Consider the following 19,951-nt stretch of genomic DNA (forward strand, 5'->3'; position numbering starts at 1 on the left):
TGGGTGACGTAATTTTTACTAAATTTATTAATATTAAGTAGAATAATCCTGGAAAATCTAATGTTATATATATATATAGATGCATGTTTCAATTCTTTCTTTTCTCTATTGTCTATATAGATAGACAAATTTTGGTTGTCAATAATGAAATATTTTCTAAATCATATCTTGAAATTTATTTACAACATAAATAGATAATTTTTTAGAAATTTATTATAAAATATATTCTCATTTTTATATTACCTGCATTAAATATGTTTGTAAAGTTGTTATTACTTATTATTTTCACTTGTATAATAGATAAGAGTTTTTTAATTATTATTAATAAAATTATCTTTTTATTCTGCTCATTTATTTCATTATAAAACGTCACTAACTTATATACTCAATTAGTATTTCTCAGTTTTTTTTTTGTCTGAAAATAATATTTATTTTTCTCATAGAAAATTTGATACATAGATTAAAAAAACCAATTTTTTAAAGAAGGAAAAAAGAAAAAAAGATAAAAGTTGATAAAGTAAGGGTAAAATAGGCATTTAGAAAGGTCAATTAGGAGTGTATGGGGAGGGTGGTGGGTGGTGAGGGGGGGGGGGGGGGTGAGGAATGTCTATTGTTCAAAGTTGAGGGGGAGTTTGATTTTTAAAACAAAGTTGGATAACGTAATTTTATTAAGTTCATTAATATTATAAGTAGAATAATCCCGAAAAATCTAATGTTATTTTTTATAATTGTTATTTTGGTATTACATGCAGTAGGCATGTATGTATATATATATATATATATATATATATATATATGCATGTTTCAATTATTTCTTTTCTCTATTGTCTATATAGATAGACAAATTTTGGTTGTCAATAATGAAACATTATCTAAATTATAACTTGAAATTTATTTACAACATAAATAGGCAATTTTTTAAAAATTTATTATAAAATATATTCCTATTGTTATATTAGCTGCATTAAATATGTTTGCAAAGCTGTTATTACTTTATTATTTTCAATTGCATAAATAGATAAGAGTTTGATTATTATTACTAAAATTGTCTTTTCATTCTGCTCATTTATTTCATTATAAAATGTCACTAACTTATATACTCAATCAATATTTCTCACTTTTCTTTTTTTGGTCTGAAATAATATTTATTTTTCTCATAGAAAATTTGATACATAGATTAAAAACACTAGTTTTTTAAATAAGTAAAAAAAGATAAAGGTTAATAATGTAAGGGTAAAATAGGCATTTAGAAAGTTCAATTAGGAGTCGGGGGAGAGAAATGTCTTTTGTTCAAAGTTGAGTCGGGGGATAGGAATGTCTATTGTTCAAAGTTGAGTCGGGGGATATGAATGTCTATTGGTCAAAGTTGAGTCGGGGGATAGGAATGTCTATTGTTCAAAGTTGAGGGGGAGTTTAATTTTTAAAGCAAAATTGGGTGGCGTAAATGATTTTTCACCCTTTAAATTTAGGATATCATGTAAGAACTTGTTTATGTTAGCAATTATACCTATCAAAATGTAGAAAACTCTCCACATATACATACATATTTCTATAACTATTCATCTAGCTATTCAAAATTGTTACAATTAATTTGTTGTGATTGTATTAATACTATTTTTATTGTACTTCAATTTCACAAAAAAAATATTTAATATAGCTAAAAGATTACCATTGCAGCAACAAATTTGAATTCGTGATAAAAAATAATAATTAGCTATGAATTTTAGCATAATAATAAATCTGTGGCTTTATCATTTCACCATGAAAATAATTGTAGCTATTAAGTAGGATTTGTGGAGAAAGTATTGTGTGGGATGGTGATGTATATTCTAGAGTCATACGAGAATAAGCCTATCTCTTTCATTCTCTTTATACTCGATGGATCATTTGAAAAATAAATATATTAGTTCGTTCTGTACTATTGGAAATGATAGTTGGGCCTTGACATGTGGACAATCAATTCGCGCTTATGCAGGTGGAATGCCAGCATCTTGTAATCCAGCATATCCTTGTTTTACAGTTGCAAGATTTTCATTGGAATTCATTCCGGGAATTTGTGCATTTGGTGCAGTCATTCATTGTTACATGTTTTGCAAACTTCACGATATCTCATCCAAAGCCCTTGACAGAACCCTTGTTGGAATAGCTTTGCAGATGGACAGAAAATAATACTCCCTCCGTCTCAAAATATTTATCGCATTTCTCATTTACACGTCATTTAAGAAATTTTTCCCTCTTAACACATTTCATGTAATCTCTCCTCAATGAATATCTACTCCATCAATGATGAGAACCTCTTAAATGTTCTAATTTATACAAGGGTAAAATTGAAAAAAGTTACTTAATTTTGTCTTGATTAAATATAACGACAAATATTTTGAGACAAGAATTTTTAATAAGGACGATAAATATTTTGAGACGGAGGGAGAGCTAAATATACATTTTTAAGTTTCAGGTTTACAATTTAGGTTTGAGGCGCTGTTGATTGGTTGTAAAGAAAATGTTCCCAAAAATATTCAGTCTTGAAGTTAGGTCTCCTGCCTTTCCAATTACCATCTAGATCCTATTACTCCTTCCATCCTAAAAGTGTCACTTTAGCTCTTTTTACGCCTATTAAGAAAATAATAAATATAACGTACTCCCTCCATTTTATATTAAGTGACCTTTTAGGCTTTTTATTTTGTTTTAAAATAAGTGACGTTTTAGAATTTCAAGAATATTTTGGATAGATTCTTCCAAAATTACCCTTGTTTAAATAATCAAGATTATTAATTACTACTCAATACCCAATGTTAACTTAAAATATAATTAGGGGTAAGTTGGTAAAAATACTCTTAATTTTCTAGGAGTGAACAATTTTTTAAGGGGTGTGCATGAGCTAAAAGAGTCACTTATTATGGAATGGAGGGAGTATAATTTATTAAGTCACCCATATTTATTAGATGTTTCTTGAGAATTGAACATTATTAAGAAGAAGTGGTTCTTTAATACAAGGATATAGCTCGAAATAATTATTAGTTTTCGTCTTGAATTCCTAAATTGACTGTTATTTAGGGACAATTTCTTTTTTTTTTGTTGCTAAAACGACACTGATTTTGGACGGAGGGAGTATCTGTATTTTAAAGTTTTAGCACATCCCTTACGAAAAACATTGGGCAATTAGCAGGAATGCCCTTATTACGGGGTGGTCTTTAAGTGTTGCCCTTCAAAATGATGGTCTTTAAAATTTGCCCTTCGCTAGGAACCGCTTGGTCACGGATTCAAACCCCCACTCAGGCGAAAATTAAAAAAATTCCGCAAGGCATAAGTTCAGAAAAAAAGGCAGAGCTAAACTCTGCTTTAGGCAGAATTTGCAAATTCTGCCCCTGCAAAATTCTACCTAAGGGCAGAATTTTCAAATTCTGCCCATTTTTGCCTTAAGGCAGAATTTGCAGAAATGGGCAGAATCCATGCAAGTTCTGCCTTTTTTTTACAACTTCTGCTTTGCAAAAAAAAATTTAAATTTTCACTGAGTGGGGGTTCGAACCCGTAACCAAAGGGTCCCTAGCGAAGAGTAAACCTTAAAGACCACCAATTTGAAGGGCAAAACCCAAATGAAGGGCCATCCAAGCCAAAAAAAGAAAAAGAAAAAAGTTTAGTAGTAATAATTGTAGTCGTAAGAGTACTTGTCTAATATGTCCTTGATCTTAGTCTTAAACATCTTACTTAATCAACGCTCCACTAATTTGACCAATAAGGTTGAATTTGAAACATAGAAAGTAATAACTTCTTTTTTTTATTTCTTAAAATGTGAAATTTTTTGAAACAAATTTCAGTTTTGCCAAATGAGTAATATTTGGGATCCAAGAGAATACAATGCTATACGTCCAGAGACGCACTCCTTTTTCTAAAATAAAAATCTTAGCAAGAAATTGTGAACATGCGATGGTACTCTATGCAATTTCTTGATCGGTAAATATTTGAAAAGAAAATGTTCCCTAAATTTTCTTTCAAAAAGTTAGTCCCCTGTCTTTTCAACATCTATGCTATATATATATATATACCTTAAAAAGACACTAAATCTAAGCAAGAATATAATATCACCTCAAGGTTTGAATATTACTTTAACCCCGTTCTTTTGAGAACTCAATCTATGGAGCACCTTCAATTTGGCTATTTAATTTTGTCACGTTTATCCTGTTTGTTCTCTCTCTGTTCTGGACAGGAAGACCTATCTACGGCCCTAAATATTTTTTTCCTTTAAAGCAATGGTTGATTGAATTTTGCTTGATATTAGAGCAGTAGAAATAGTGTTTACTGGTCATTTTTTTTAATCCTAATTAATTTTAAAATAATTCTTATCATAAAATTTTAAATTTTACAATTGAAATTTTATGAGAATATCATAAAGTAACACTAGTAAAATTAAACCACATGATAGTGACTATATTTTAATCACTCTAGGTTAAAATGTGGCAATTTGTGAAGTTTAGCTGTTACCATATTGCGACTTAACAATGGTCAAATTAGCTGGACATTAGATGCTCTAGGCTCAAGTCATACTGATCGTGTCCTGATTCGTTTTCTTTCATTTTATCACAAGGATGAGATGTCCAATAGGGGCAAAGCTAGTAGCCCGAATACGGGTTTAGCCTATAAAATAGCTTTTACTCAAATAATATATTTATGTTAATAAATTTATTAAATGTGCACAAAATAAATTTAGAATCAGATATTATCACTTTAAATTGTCATTTTAAAATCTAACACCCATAAAGTTAGAATCCCTGCTCCGCCTCTGATGTCCAATATGATACTATAATCTTTTATTTGCCAATAAGAAAACTTCATTCAAATTCTTTTTTTCGTTCTAAACATACAGGAAATAATAATAAAAAAAAAAGTGTAAGGATTTTGCTCTTATTTTCTTATCATATTTGAATTTTATCTTTTCTTGAAGGAAGGGCAAAGAGTTTATCATGAAGGGCAAAGAGTTTATCATAATTAGTTTTACTTTTCCTAAAAGAAAAATTTTAATATTCCATATTTAGGTAACCTCTTTCTTGGAGGAAAAAGTTTTAGACCTCTATAAATTGAAGAATCTCTCATACAAATACACATACACATACAATAGCATCCACGATGTAGTCGTTTAACGAGTCTTGTTTAGGGGGAGATGTTCACCAAATAGTTTTTATATTTTAATTAGTTTCTCATATGTAGGCCAGTTGGCCAAATCATATCAATATATTATGCCTCTTATAGTATAGTTTATGTTGTTCGATTTATCGTGTTCAAGGTTTACAATTATTAGCTTCCGTATGAAGCTCTGATTATTTCGATCCCAACAAGAGGGTGGAGTGATATCACCGATAAAACCTAAGTCTAGAAGCTACATAAAGTGATACATTCACTAAGCTTTCAAATGCATTAGCTCCCCATTTTTACGATGGAAAATACGGCTTATAAATTAATTATCTTGTACTACTTTTTAGCACTTTTAGAATATTTGTACTTAATTTCGGAAATGTACATTATTTTCATTTATTTAAATTAGAAATTGGTCAGTAGATTATTTGTCACGAACCCAAATCGAATAAGTCGCGCGGGCACCTACCTTTCCCAACTCGGTAGGCGAACCCTCAACCCAACATTAGTAAAAACACAAAGAATTAATTAAATCAGCAGAAGAAATAAAATCACATAAGTCTGACAATAATAATATAGAAAGTATGCGGAAGTAAGGAAAATAAACCCCAGAGTCTGATCTAATCCATACAAGAGCATCTAACTAGAATATACAAGTCTGGAATATCAATAATACATCAAGTCTGAATATGTCTCGGAATAGAAAATAAGACATAAATAAAGAAGAATCTTCAAGGCGGCGAACGTCTCTTGCTCACCTTGTAGACTCTAAGCAACTCTCGGAGCGCCTATCATCCACGAGAAATGGAAGTAGATCCCACCTGGAATTTCGCATTCATAAAAGAATGCAGCAACTGCAGGTCAGTACAAAACCACAGTACTAGTAGGTATCATAGGCCGACTAAGTTTAGCTAACATAATCCAGACAATAGAGTAAGATAAACAGGTAAGCAACAAGCATAAGTCAAGCACAAATCAGAAACCAAGTACACGTCGTCACCTAGGTTATAACATCTAAACCCAAGTGTGCCAAGTCTCAATATAATCAATCTGAATCCAAATAACATCAGTATATCAACAGATCATCAACATAAAGCCGTAATGCAATGCAATGCAATAATGTATGATATGCGAATGCAATGCAATGCTGTGTACACATATACTCCGGACGTAAGTATCGGCGTCACGGTAGCACAACCCATAGGGGACCCGTGGAGTCCATGTACCTCACGGTCCGGCGACAACATGGATACTGCTACCTCACTTTCCCGGCACAAACCTCGGGAATCGCTACCACACAACCACGATTCCGGGACAACTATCGGATATCGGACCTCACGTCACTCTCATCCAACTGAGCCCAGCTCATCACAGTGTTTCCTCAAGTATCATCAATGTATCAACAATATATCATGAAGGATGAGAATGCGTGCAACGTATGAGTACAACATCAATGATCAGATCAAAGTCACAAGTACCAAGCATGGGTACACGAACAATATGAAGAGGCTACACAAGCCATATAGAACGCTATCCTCGTATCAAACATCAACAAGTGAGGTATCACAATATCATGAACAAGATGTATCAATAGTCTCCAATATCTACAATCACAACGCGACATTAAACCAAAAACGATAGAACAATTCAGACACAACACACCAGGGTGGCTAGCTCCAATCACACAACAGGGCCCAACATAAGACAATATCCAACCCAACTTCATACCCGAAGGTTTACATATTGTCTCCGAAAATATTATCTAAATATATACTTCGCTAAACGAAGTCTCACCATAGGGTAAACCGTAACCTACCTAGAAGGCCGAACAACAAAACACCAACAATCACTCCTTAGCCTTTCATTTCCTCTGAGCCTCGAGATCAAGAAAGTCTAAGCATATTCGAATCATGGAATTAGAATCAAGGAGAACATCAAAACAAACCCTACTTCTATCAAGACCCAAATCCCCAACCTATGGAATAGGGTTTATGAACTAGAAGGGTGAAATTAGGGATCTAAAGGCCCCAACATGAAATTAAACCTCTAGGTAATCAATTTCCATCATTAGCAAGCTAGAATAATCAACAAAATCACTCTAATTCGGATTCTAGGCAAAACCCTCAAATTTGGGTATAAACCCTAACTTCCAATTCCATCAATTAGCCTCTAATTAGGAAGAAATTATGAAATAAAGGATTCTAATCATCAATTCAATGCTTAAGGAAGCTAACCCAACCAACAATTCATGATTTAGAAGCCTAGAAGGAAAATTCATTAAACCCACTTTTAATTTTCCATCACTTAATGAACTAACAAAGTAAAAAAATTCTAAGAAAATTATGGGTAATGGAATAGCAAAGAGATTAGAAGGACTTACCACCAAGGATCTTCTCTAAGAATACTCTAGATTTGCTCCCAAAAGCTCAATTTTTGGAACAGTAATGAATGAGGAACTTAGGGCATGTAACATTTAATTTAATGAACTTACTGCCCGTCACTCGCTTCCGCGATGATATTACCGCTCCTGCAGCGCCACCCCAGTGGTCCCTTAACCGCTACAGCGGTCATGCCCAAATGGCATAAGTCGCTTCAGCGGCAGGGTGACTGCTATAACGGTATCGCTGTCGTGGTGCTGGTGCAGCCAAAACGGGCACCAGACACCAGAAAATTCCCAAGTGTTACAATTCAACCTGAATTTTTGACTAACTTCTGAGGCCATCTGCTCATAAACCACATACACAAACACACAAAACAAAACACGCTACGGATGCACTCGTGGCCTCAAAATTCTCAACGGAGGACTCGTTGACCAAGTCAACCCCCGATACCTCCTCAATTCTAATTTTCTAACCCAAGTCCCAAAATGCACCCGAGTGCATTGGGAACCGAACCAGATATGCACACAAGTTCTAAATGACCATCCAGACCTCTCGGAATCGACGGATTTCTGAAGAAGGTCCGTTTACCCAAAAGTCAACTTTGAGTCAACTCTTTTTCGCTTAAAGCCAATTTTCCTCAAAAAGTCACCAAAATCAATCCTGAACACCTCGAGAAGCGTATCAATAGTCTTCTCAGGTCAAAAGCACTGAAGGAACTATAACGACCAAGCGGGTCGTTACATCAAATACCAATTGAACCATCGCTCGTCCTCGAGCGACGAAGGGAAAAGACTCAGTCTCCCAAGTAGCCTCCTTAACAGGACGATGCTTCAATTACATCTTTACAGAAGCAATCTCCTTGGACCTCAACTTCCGAACCTGCCTATCCAAAATCGCAATAGGATCCTCCTCATAGGTCAAATTCTCATCAAGCAATATCGATTCCCAACGAACAATATAAGCACCATTGGCATGGTACTTCTTCAGCATAGACACATGAAAAATCGGATGAACTCCCGCCAATCCCGGTGGCAAGGCCAACTCATAAGCAACATCGCCCACACGGTCAAGAATCTCAAAAGGCCCAATATACCTCGGACTCAACTTTCCTCTCTTCCCGAACCTCATAACACCCTTCATGGGTAAAATATTCAATAGAACCTAGTCACCAACAGCGAACTCTAAATCTCAGACCTTCGGGTTCGCATACATCTTCTGTCGATTCTGAGCTGCCAAAAGCTTGGTGTCACGCCCCAAAACCCACCCTAGACGTGACCGTCATCCTACATCATGAACAACATCGGAAGAACCTAAACAATGCAATAATAACACTTGAACCCGCCAGGTTCAACATTCGCCTCCAACAGTTTATAAAATAAATGTAACATCAAGTTCCCTTTTAATAATCTTTCCTTATTGAATTAAACAAAGTTATAAGTAACTGCATATGTCAGGATCACAATTATGAAATAAGATCAGTGGAAGTCTAATATAAGTAAATAGTCATAAACGTGGCAAACACCAATTAAGTCATACGAGACTTTGACAATCTACCCACAATTCTGATAACTATCTATGGAGCTTCTAAGAGACACAACAATCATCTAACTTCGGGACGCAGCCCAAAAATCTAGAATAATAAATGAAACAGGAAGTGTCCCACGAACAAGGATGTGGGCTCACCAAATCAACAACAACAGCAAGTTCTCCTAAGCGTCGAGAGTATCACGAACCTGCTCTTCTCCGTTACCTAACATACCATAAAAAAACAATGGTATGCCTGAGTACTTTCGTACTCAGTGAGTGCCTCGGGGACAACAAGTATTATAAAAATAAAGTACAATAATACATAAAGAAATCACTTCTGAAAAGATAGTATAAAAATAGTCACTCCACTTTATGATTCTTAATATCATTTGTTAAACAGTTTACAAAGCCATTAATCAATATAAAAATAGGTATTCAGCATGTGTATCTCAATAAGCATTATCAAAACCGATTATAAAGTCTTTTGCCAAGTTACAACTTTCAATTATGCCTTTCGAATTGATCATGATTGTCAACAATAGTTCCATGAGAGAATAAAAATATCACACATGCCAATATAGGCCCAAGAATCAATCACATCGAAGGGATGACCGTAGGGTTCCCTTGTCACAGCGCACCACACCGGAATATGAAATTATCGGTGGCTATCCTTCCTCCCGAATAGCTAGGCATTAACCACACTCCGGGTAGCGAACCTGGTAGTGGCCACTCTTCCTCCCGAATGGCTAGGCAATTACCACACTAGGATCCATAGTGACTACCCTTCCTCCCGAGTAGCTAGGCATATATACACCGGAATATGAAATCCTCGGTGACACTCATCCTCCCGAATGGCTAGGCATAAACACACCGGAATATGAAATCCTCGGTGACCACTCATCCTCCCGAATGGCTAGGCAAAATCACATCAACAGAGTTCATAGCATAAAAGCCGAATTACAATTCATCTCAAGGTAGTCACATCACCATTTACCATTAAGGTTCATTATTCCATATCGTAAAGATAAATCATTTCAAAGAATGTTTTGAAAACGTATAACTTCTTTACGAAAGATTTCCATGTCCCAATTCATCAATGAGAATTTCGTCACCAACTCTTAACCATCATTATTCATCATCTCTCATACAGGAAAACATTCATAATATCTTATACATATATAGGGTTTGTTACAATCTAGGTTTAATGCGGGTTTGTCCCCTCACACACATTAACCATCATTTAGACATGAATTGGAGTTCAAGAAACATGAAAAGATTACTTTTCCTTTCATTCATTAAAGAATCTTGAATAAAATTTATACTTCCAACAATAGTTTCAAAAGTGATTTTCATTCAAAATAAGTTTCCAAAAGAGAGACATACAAATCACCTTTATAGTCAAAAAGGATTTTTAAAAGAGACATACCTTAATATGTTAAACAAAGTTTAACAATTCACTTTTCTAATGAAGAACACCCAAACCCTAGGTTGAATCACTTTGGGAAGAATTATGTTGCAAACCCTAGGTTTTGGTCACAAGAATCATGGGTTTGATGTTAGAATGGATTAGTAATGTTAGGGATGTTCATACCTTAGATTTGGAGACTTGGATGAATGATTTTCGTCCTTAGGTTTGTTCATAAAGTGGAGGAATAAACAAAACAAGTGTCTTATTTATATTTTTCTGGTGAAAACGGGCCAAAGGACGGACCGTCTTTCGTGTTACGGACCGTTCTTTAGTGGAAATTTCCAGAGCGTTCTGGTGATTTTTGAGGCATTACGGTGCCATGTTACGGCCCCTAACTCGTGTTACGGTCCGTAACTTCTCACCGTAACACATGCCAAATTTTCAGCGTAGACAAGCTTCAGTAACACAGGCATAACTTTTTGTACATAACATTTCTGGGGCTGGGCGACCTACCATTGGAAAGCTATTTCAAAGATCTACAACTTTCATTGACTAAGTTTTTCCAAATTCCCAACACATTTTCATGAAACTCTCCCAGAAGATAGACCTATGAAAACTTAGGCGAATTTAAGAGCCCTTGAGAACTTCAATTGTTGGTTTGACTTCAAAACGACCATCTTCCACCCGAATTCATCAAGAATGGATTCATATAGATAAAATATCATCTTAACACTAGAATTTTACACAGTCACACCTAGTTCAAGTTTACGGGGTGTTATACCTGGCCTAAATCATCCTCACTCTCTCAAGAGACTCTCAACAAATCCGTACCCCAAGGTCGAACCTCAAAAGCATCAAACCAGCCAACCGGAGATCTGTATCTCCTACCATAAAAAGCCTCAAAAGGCGCCATGTCGATACCCGAGTGATAACTGTTGTTGTACGCAAACTCTGCCAAAGGCAAGTGCTGATCCTAACGACCACTAGCATCAATAACTCAAGCTTCAACATATCCTCGAGCACCTGAATGGTCCGCTCGGACTGCCCATCGTTCCGGGGGTGGAACTCAGTACTAAAATCCAATTGGGTACCCAACTCCTCATGAAAAGCCCTCCAGAAACGGGAAGTGAAGATAGTACCCAAATCAGATACTATAGAAATAGGAACCCCATACAATCTCATAACATCCCGAATGTACAACTTGGCTAACTTCTCCACGATATAGGAAACCTGAACAGGAATGAAATACGTAGACTTAGTCAACTGATCAACTATCACCCAAATCGAGTCAAACTTACCCAGGGTCTTTGGGAGACCCACAACAAAATCCATGACACTCATCTCCTACTTCCACTCGGGAATGGACATCTTCTGAAGTACACCACCGGGTCGCTGGTGCTCATACTTAACTTGCTGATAATAACCACAGTTAGCCACGAAATCAACTATATCTCGCTTCATCCAACACCACCAATAGTGATGCCTCAAATCACAATACATCTTAGTCGCCCCCGGGTGAATGGAATATCGAGAGCTATGAGCCTCCGTCAAGATCAACTAAATCAAATCACCAGCACGAGGAATGCACACGTGCCCTTTAATCTTCAAAATGACCTCAGAATCAATCGTGGCCTCCTTAGCCTCACCCCTCAGAACCCTATCTCGAATCTTGCTCAATTGAGCATCGTTAAACTGATGAGTCTTGATCTGATCTAATAAAACTCTGCCTGGGGATGAAATATCAAGACGAACGAAACTGTTGGCCAGAGTCTGAACCTCCATGGCCAACGGGTGCTCGGAAACAATCAATCGAGCTAAACTCCCCATACTCATTGCCTTGTGACTCAAGGCATCAACAATAACATTGGCTTCCCCTAGGTGATATAAAATAGAGATGTCATAGTCCTTTAGGAGCTCCATCAATCGACGCTGCCTGAAATTAAGATCTCCCTGGGTAAACACATGCTGAAGGCTATGGTGATCGGTGAAAACCTCACAATGGACACTATACAAGTAATGCCTCCAAATCTTCAAAGCAAAGACTGCGGACAACAACTCCAAATCATAGGTCGGATAATTCTTCTTATGGATCTTCAATTGATGGGAAGCATAGGCTATCAATCTGCCCTCCTGCATCAACACAACACCCAAACCTATATAGGATGCATCACAATAGACCGTGAAATCCTTACCTTTCACGGGTAATGCTAGAATCGGGGCTGAAGTCAAAAAAGTCTTGAGCTTTTGAAAGCTCTCCTCACAATCATCGGACCACTGGAAGGGAACATCCTTCTGAGTCAATCTGGTCAAAGATGAAGCAATACAAGCAAAAACCTTCATAAATTGGCAGTAGTAGCTGGCCAAACCCACAAAACTACGAATCTCGGTCATAATAGTGGGCCTCTCCTAATCTCTCACAGCCTTAATCTTCTATAGATCAACCATAATCCCATCCTTAGACACCACATGGCCCAAGAATGCCACAGACTCCAACCAAAACTCGCACTTTGAAAACTTAGCAAACAAGCTATTCTTCTTCAACAACCCAAAAACAGTGCAAAGATGGATCTCATGCTCCTCTCAACTCTTAGAATACACCATGATATCATCAATAAACACAATCACAAAGGAATCAAGGAATGACCTAAAGATGCTATTCATCAAAGTCATAAATGTAGCCGGGGCATTGGTAGGCCCAAATGGCATCACCAGAAACTCATAATGACCATATCTCGTCCGAAAGGCTGCCTTCGGAATATCCTCAGCCCTGATCCTCAACTGGTGGTAGCCTGAACCCAAGTCAATCTTCAAAAACACTGAAGCACCCTGAAGCTGGTCAAATAAATCATCAATATGAGGCATAGTACACTTGTTCCGAATGGTAACCTTGTTCAACTGGCGATAATCAATGCATATCCTCATGGGCCTATCTTTCTTCTTCACAAACAACACAGGAGCACTCCAAGGGGAGACACTCGGTCTAATGAACCCCTTGCTCAATAAATCCTGCAACTACTGTTGACACTTAAATTTTGACCTCCCGTAATTTATTTTGATTGCTAAGAGTCCTTAGATAATAAATAAAATAAGCTCTGCACCTTAAAGGGTCTAAGTAGATTTTATAAAATTATTCAGGTCAATGTTTTACTCTTTTACGTCAATAAAAAAGATTTTCATAATCATATAAATTATTTAGAAATTAATTGATAGTTTGTGATAGTAGTATCTTTAATCCTCCTAGCACTTGCATAAATAATTGATAGTAGTATCTTCAATCCTCCTAGCACTTACATAAATAAAATCACCATCATGATTTCTAACACAGAAAGCAGTAGTACTAGGACCAGGATTGCCTTTGGAGGCCCCATCACTGTTACATTTATACCACCCCTGATCAGGACTACACCATTGCACCATCGTATATGTAATGTGTGGTCTGTAACCTTCCAACTGTTGCACAAGATGAGGCAAAGAGTTGGCCATGTTCTTCAACCACGGATATCTTGTCTTGGCAAGCTGAATTAGATTCAAGTTAATCTCATACAAGACCTTGTGTCTGGACATCTTTTCCACATGAACCACTGCATTTCTTCTCTTCCACAATTGCCACATAATAATAGCTGGAGCTTCTGGATATAGTGGTTTCAACTTGGTTGAACATGCAGTATCCCACCATTTCTTAACAGTTTGCTTGATTTGAACAAATGGACCTTGCACACCAACTGCATCTGCAAATACTTTCCACACACTAGTTGCATAGTCACTTGTAAGAAATACATGTTCCATTGTTTCTTGCGGTGGTTTTGAGCAACACCTGCATATTGAAACAATAGAGATTTCTAATATAGTTAGCACATCATCCATAGGAAGTTTCTGTTTCCATACTCTCCATAAGAAGAAGGAAATATTGAATTATAACACCTTTGTCCACATTTGCTCATAAAACCCGTTGTACTCTCCTCTTTGCCTTAGCTTCTCCCATGCACTCTCTACTGTAAACAGCCACTATTTGTAGGTAACCACCAATCCTTGTATATGGTGGTATAACCTTCATATCTCCAATATTTTCTTGTAATATGCTCCATTACATTTGCAGGTACAATTTATTGTAGCTTCTGAACATTCCATTTATCATTAATCATAACATCCTTCACCTATTGAACACTGTCATCTAAAGGGAAGTTTGAAGGCATGAGATCAGCCAATGGACCTAGTTTTGTCCAATTATCATACCAAAAGTTGGCTGAACCATCTCTTGGCTCCCACTTTATATCCTGCTCAATTGCATCTGTAGCCTCCAACATGTTTTTCCAAAGCTGGGAACCACCTTTCCATTGTACCAGCATTGGAATCTTTCTTTTACAATACTTATTCCACATATAAGTGGCCCAAATAGTCCCTCTTATTCTAAATCAACACCATAACTTTGCAAACAAGGCCTTAGATACATCAAATAAAGATCTGAACTGCAGGCCACCTTCTTGTTTAGGAACACATAATTTCAGCCAAGCAGACCAGTGCCTACTTCTTCCTTCCTCTTTGTTGCTCCAATAAAATCTAGCAAAGATCTTATGTAGCTCATTGAGGGTATACTTGGTAGGTGCCATAGCAGAAAAAAGATACGGTGGCATGCTTTGCAATAAACTATTAATGAGTACTGCCTTTCCTTCAAAAGTAAGCAATCTTCCTTTTAAAGTTTGCTGCTTGTCTTTCACATTTTTTATAAGATCATTATAATACACCTTCTTTTTCCTTGAGTGAAAGATAGGACACCCAATGTATTTAAAAGGAAATACACCTTTAGAAAATCCAGTAATGTTTTCAACCTCTTGAAACTAAGAAGTTACTTTATTCTGATGCATATAGAAAGGGCTTTTGTCCCTATTGATCAACTGCCCTGATACCTTCTCATATTCCTTTAATACAGATATAATCATCCCCAAAGAGACCTTATCAGCAGAAGAAAAAATGATTGTATCATTAGCATAAGCCAAGTGGTGGTTCAAATTGGCACTCCACTTTGGCATTCCATAACTTCTGTATTGCTCCTCTTCAAATAACTGATTAAGGCTTCTTGACAAAACTTTTGCAGCTAGAACAAATAAAGCAGGTGATAGTGGATCACCTAGCTTTAATCCTTTAGTAGAGTAAAAGAATTCAAAACACTGACTATTCAACAGTACAGAATACCAGTTGTTGGCCAACAATCTCCAAATCTGATCCACAAATTCTCCTGCAAAGCCCATTTTCTCCAGCACCTTGGTCAAAAATATCCATGACACTCTAGCATATGCCTTGGCCATATCTAACTTTATAACAACATTTGCAGTTCTTTCTCTCTTCCTAATATCGGTCACTATTTCCTGTGTAAGCAATACATTTTCAATGATACTTCTTCTTTTCACAAAGAAGAGTGATTACTGGATATAAGTTGTGGTAACCTACTATCAAGCCTCCCATGTATCACTCTTGAAATCACCTTGTTGATAAAATTCTCAAGCTGATAGGCCTGAGATCAGTAAAACTTTGAACAAATGGTTTCTTTGGGAGAAGTACAAGATTAGTATGAGTAACTGATTTAGGAAGTGTATGCCCTTCATAAAAGGCCTTGACCAGCCTAAGAACATCCACCCTTACTATCTCCCAATATGCATGATAGAATGTAACTGAAAATCTATCAGGACCACAAGCACTGTCACCTTTAAGCTCAAATGCTGCTCTTATTACTTCTTCAAATGTAGGCAAAGCACACAACTGATCATTGCATTCATCAGACACCACTCTAGGAATGTGCTTAAGCATACTAAAATCAGAGTTAGAACCCTCTTGTGCAAGCTGATTATGAAAGAAGTTGACTACCCCATTTGCAATATTTTCTTCAGTCTCTAGCCATACTCCATCTGATTGCTGAATTCTCTTAACTTGCAGCCTCTTTCTCCTTCCATTGACAATACCATGGAAGAACCTTGTATTCCTTTCTCCTTCTGTGAACCATGTATAACCAGGTTTTGGTCTCCAAAATTCCTCTTTATAATGCAGGTACCTCTTCATTTCAGCTTGTGCCACTTGTAGGACAGTTCTATTCTCCCTTGTAGGATTTTCTTCAAATAATTGCTCTTTAATTCTCACAATATCCTCCATGATTATTAGCTTCTTGAAAATGTCACCAAAAGGTTCCTTACTTCATACTAATAAAGCTCCTTTTATCTGCTCGATCTTCTTTTTAAAGCTTAAAAAAGGATTACTATCATTCTCTTCAGGCTAATTTGTTCTAACAGTATCCAAGAAGGAAGGGTGTTCTATCCAAAATTTGAAGAACCTAAAAGGTTTTGAAAAGTTTGGAGCCTCAGTTCCAAGAGTAATGAGGAGTGAGGCATGATCAGAGCCAGTTTTGGCCAAATGCTCCACTTCTATATTACCAAACCATTGCTGCAAGTGTGAATTAGCGAAAACTCTATCCAACCTTTCAAATATGCAATAATCTCCCGCCCTTCCATTCCACCAGGTAAAAGGGCTCCCTTTAAAAGCAGTTTCCACTAACTCACATGAATTGATTCAAAATGCAAAGTCCTCATAATCTTGTGGAATCGATTTCCACCTCTCTTCTCATCTTCATTCAAAACAAACATTAAAATCTCCTCCAACCAATGAAGGTGCATCTATATTACCAGCAAATTGGTATATACTGTCCCACAACTGCAATCTCTCAGTTTTATCACACTTAGCATACACCAAGTTGTTACCAAGAATTTGTTTTCCTCATGAATAACTAACTTCAGTGTGATTTCCTGAGGAGTATCTGAAATAATTTCCACATCTGTTCCCTCATTCACAAAGAACCAAATCTTCCTATTACAATTTGCTTCTGCTGTCTTTATTCCTAACCACCTTTGATATTTCTGTATATACCTAGCTTGTTGAAAAGGTTCCAATAAAGTTATAAATAAGAACCTGTGATGCCTATCTAACATTTAAAGCCTATGTAAAGCTTGTTGTGTCCTCACTGATCTTATATTCCAACTAAAGGCTTAAATAATCATTTAAAAGAGACCTTATTTGTTGCAGCTCTCTTTTGTACAACCCTGGTTGGTTGTTGTAACTCAACAACATTAGCCTTTTTGCCTTTCTTCATACTTTTACCCCTTAATTTAGGAGAAACACTAGCCTCAATGCTCACTTGTTCAAGATTAAGATCCACAGATTCTTCCAAGTCTTCCATGTTACTCAAGGCATTCTCCTTTCCTGTATTAGACCTACTGCCTGCAACCACCAGTTTATGAGCCATTATATCATTAAGTCTCTTCACAAGTGACTCATTGCTAAGGATAGCCAAAGGTTGAATTGTACAAGAACTAATAACAATATCAGTAGATGCTGTCATTTGTAGATCAGATAAGGTAGAAGGTTGTATAGCCTTGCCATCATCACTACTCTGCATACCACCTCGTGGATCATTTGTGCCACCCCTAGCTCCTTCAAAATCATTCTCCTCATCTCTTATTTCCTTCTTCTCTACAACATCTTCCACAAGACCCTCCTCCCTTTCTATCTCCTCATCTACTCGATAACCCAATTTTGAAGGAGATTCCGTAGTCAAAGCAACACCATCTACAACATGTTCAAGGTACTCATATCCTTCTCCCCATCATCATCTGACCCCTCTTCATTTTGGACCACCTTTGAATCCATGTTGTTGTTATCAGAATCAGCATCACTCACCATATTAACCATGTTATAAATAGTTATATCATCCTCACTACTTCCCTCTAAAAGCTAAATCCTTAATACTCTTCTCTTGTTTGTTCACCTGATCCTTAATAATTGAAGGATCATCTCCTTTACTCAGTTCTGTCTCCCCAATTGTGCTAGGAGAATCCATTACCACCTCCCTATTACCTCCTCGAATCTCCCTCTCAACAATCTCATTAATCTCCCCATCCTCAGAAAGAGCCTTAAAGGCATTGGCCACCTTAACATCAGTTACATTCCCATTTATAGGCTTACCATATACAAATTTGTTAGGATTCTTTTCCATAGAAAAAAATCTCTTATCCTTCACAGTATTCCAATTGCTTGGGTCTCTAACTACTTTCCCAATAGACAACATAAATGTTGGCCTCCTATAATTCCTATTTCTGAAGTTTCCAGTTTCAGCTGGTTTTTGAGCCTCAGTTTCACCTTCCACTTCTGTCTCCTCAACTATACTTCTTCTGAGTTCAGGATGTAGAATTCTACATCCCTCTTCGTTATGACCTTGAAGCTTGCACTTTTTACAATACTTTGGAAGAACATCATATTAGATTTGCACCTTAACCAATCAAGACTTCCCATTCTTGTCATCTGTAATATTCATATTTAGAACCTTTGGCAATTTAGTACTAAGATCAACTAAGACTTTCACCCTAGCACAATTAGGCCTGGTCTTGTTGATAGTAGCCATATCTAAATGCAAAGGCTTGCCCACAGCTAAAGCAAGTGAAAACAAAGCATTCTTGACAAAGAATATTGGGAGTAAATTCGGGAAAGCAATCCAGGCCATGGCCATTGTTGTCTCCTCATCAACTTTAAACTTTGTATCATACAACAATGTCCTCATCTGATACACCCCACCATCTTTTGATTTTATATAATAGGCAGATTTTGCCATAATCTTTAACCAATCTTCAAACAATTCAATTCTTATTAGGATATGTCTATTGCGAAATAAACCAATACAACACCCTCTCTTCAATCCACATTGTAATGGGATCTGCGTACGTAGTTCCTCCAAATCAGGCCATCCATCGGAGAACTTACCAACAACCGCATATTGAAGTTTCTCTAAAATGTTCATACGTTGCACTTCATCTTCTATCCATTCAACCATATATTCGCCATCCACAATCTCCACTGGCTTTAGTGGATTGGGTTCTACGTCTGAGACTCCTTGTTCAGCCATATCATCTTTGTTCTTGATTAAATCTATGTTGTTCTTTAGATTTTCATTATCTGCACGGCTAGGGTTTGAAGGGTTAGGGTTTTGTGTAGTTTCATGGTTTTGTTGTCGAAAGGAATAGAGGATAAAGGGTGGTGTAGTGGTTGGAACTGAGAACTAAAGGCAAGAGATAATGGTTGGCCAGCCACTGTCGGCAGTTGACCAATAGCCGTCGCCGTCATTGGAAAGTTAGGTTAGGGTTTGCATGGTATTTTAGGAGAGAGAAGAGATTTCTTTGGAGCGGGTGAGCTGCTTTGGTTCAGTTCAAGCTTGAACATTTTTTTACAAAACTACCACTATCCTTATTTATAAAGGGAACTAGTCGTATCCGGATTTTATAAATCCGAACCTAAATATCCTGCATATAAAGGGGATATACTCAATTTATTTTAAAAAATTGATATACAAAAATGACAGTTTTTTATAATGCGGGGAATAAACACCAAATAAATAGTTCATGCAAATACTCATACATTGGAATTCGAAGCTCAACTGCATTGTACAAATCCTTAATACTAGGGTGCCGAACACCTT

The 19,951-nt window shown here is 36.6% G+C and overlaps 1 protein-coding gene across 1 annotated transcript; it reads right to left on the reverse strand.

Annotated features, from left to right (window-relative positions):
- Window positions 1-13,680: 13,680 nt before the first annotated feature.
- Window positions 13,681-14,822, reverse strand: LOC132644152 (uncharacterized). The gene is made up of 2 exons (XM_060360729.1): window positions 14,677-14,822; window positions 13,681-14,257 (listed from the first exon to the last, which is right to left on the reverse strand). The coding sequence occupies exons 1-2, from the start codon at window positions 14,820-14,822 to the stop codon at window positions 13,681-13,683; spliced, it is 723 nt and encodes a 240-aa protein (XP_060216712.1).
- Between the last annotated feature and the right edge of the window lie 5,129 nt (window positions 14,823-19,951).

Source organism: Lycium barbarum, chromosome 6 (genome assembly GCF_019175385.1).
Source record: "Lycium barbarum isolate Lr01 chromosome 6, ASM1917538v2, whole genome shotgun sequence".
Taxonomy (NCBI): domain Eukaryota; kingdom Viridiplantae; phylum Streptophyta; class Magnoliopsida; order Solanales; family Solanaceae; genus Lycium; species Lycium barbarum.

What these genes read in the sequence shown, in the direction of transcription:
- LOC132644152 (XM_060360729.1), bottom strand. Translation starts at nt 14,822, where the DNA reads ATGTGGAATAAGTATTGTAAAAGAAAGATTCCAATGCTGGTACAATGG. An exon ending in GATGGTTCAGCCAACTTTTG is followed by an intron (nt 14,258 to 14,676) that starts GTATGATAATTG and finishes TTCAATATGCAG; the next exon opens with GTGTTGCTCAAAACCACCGC.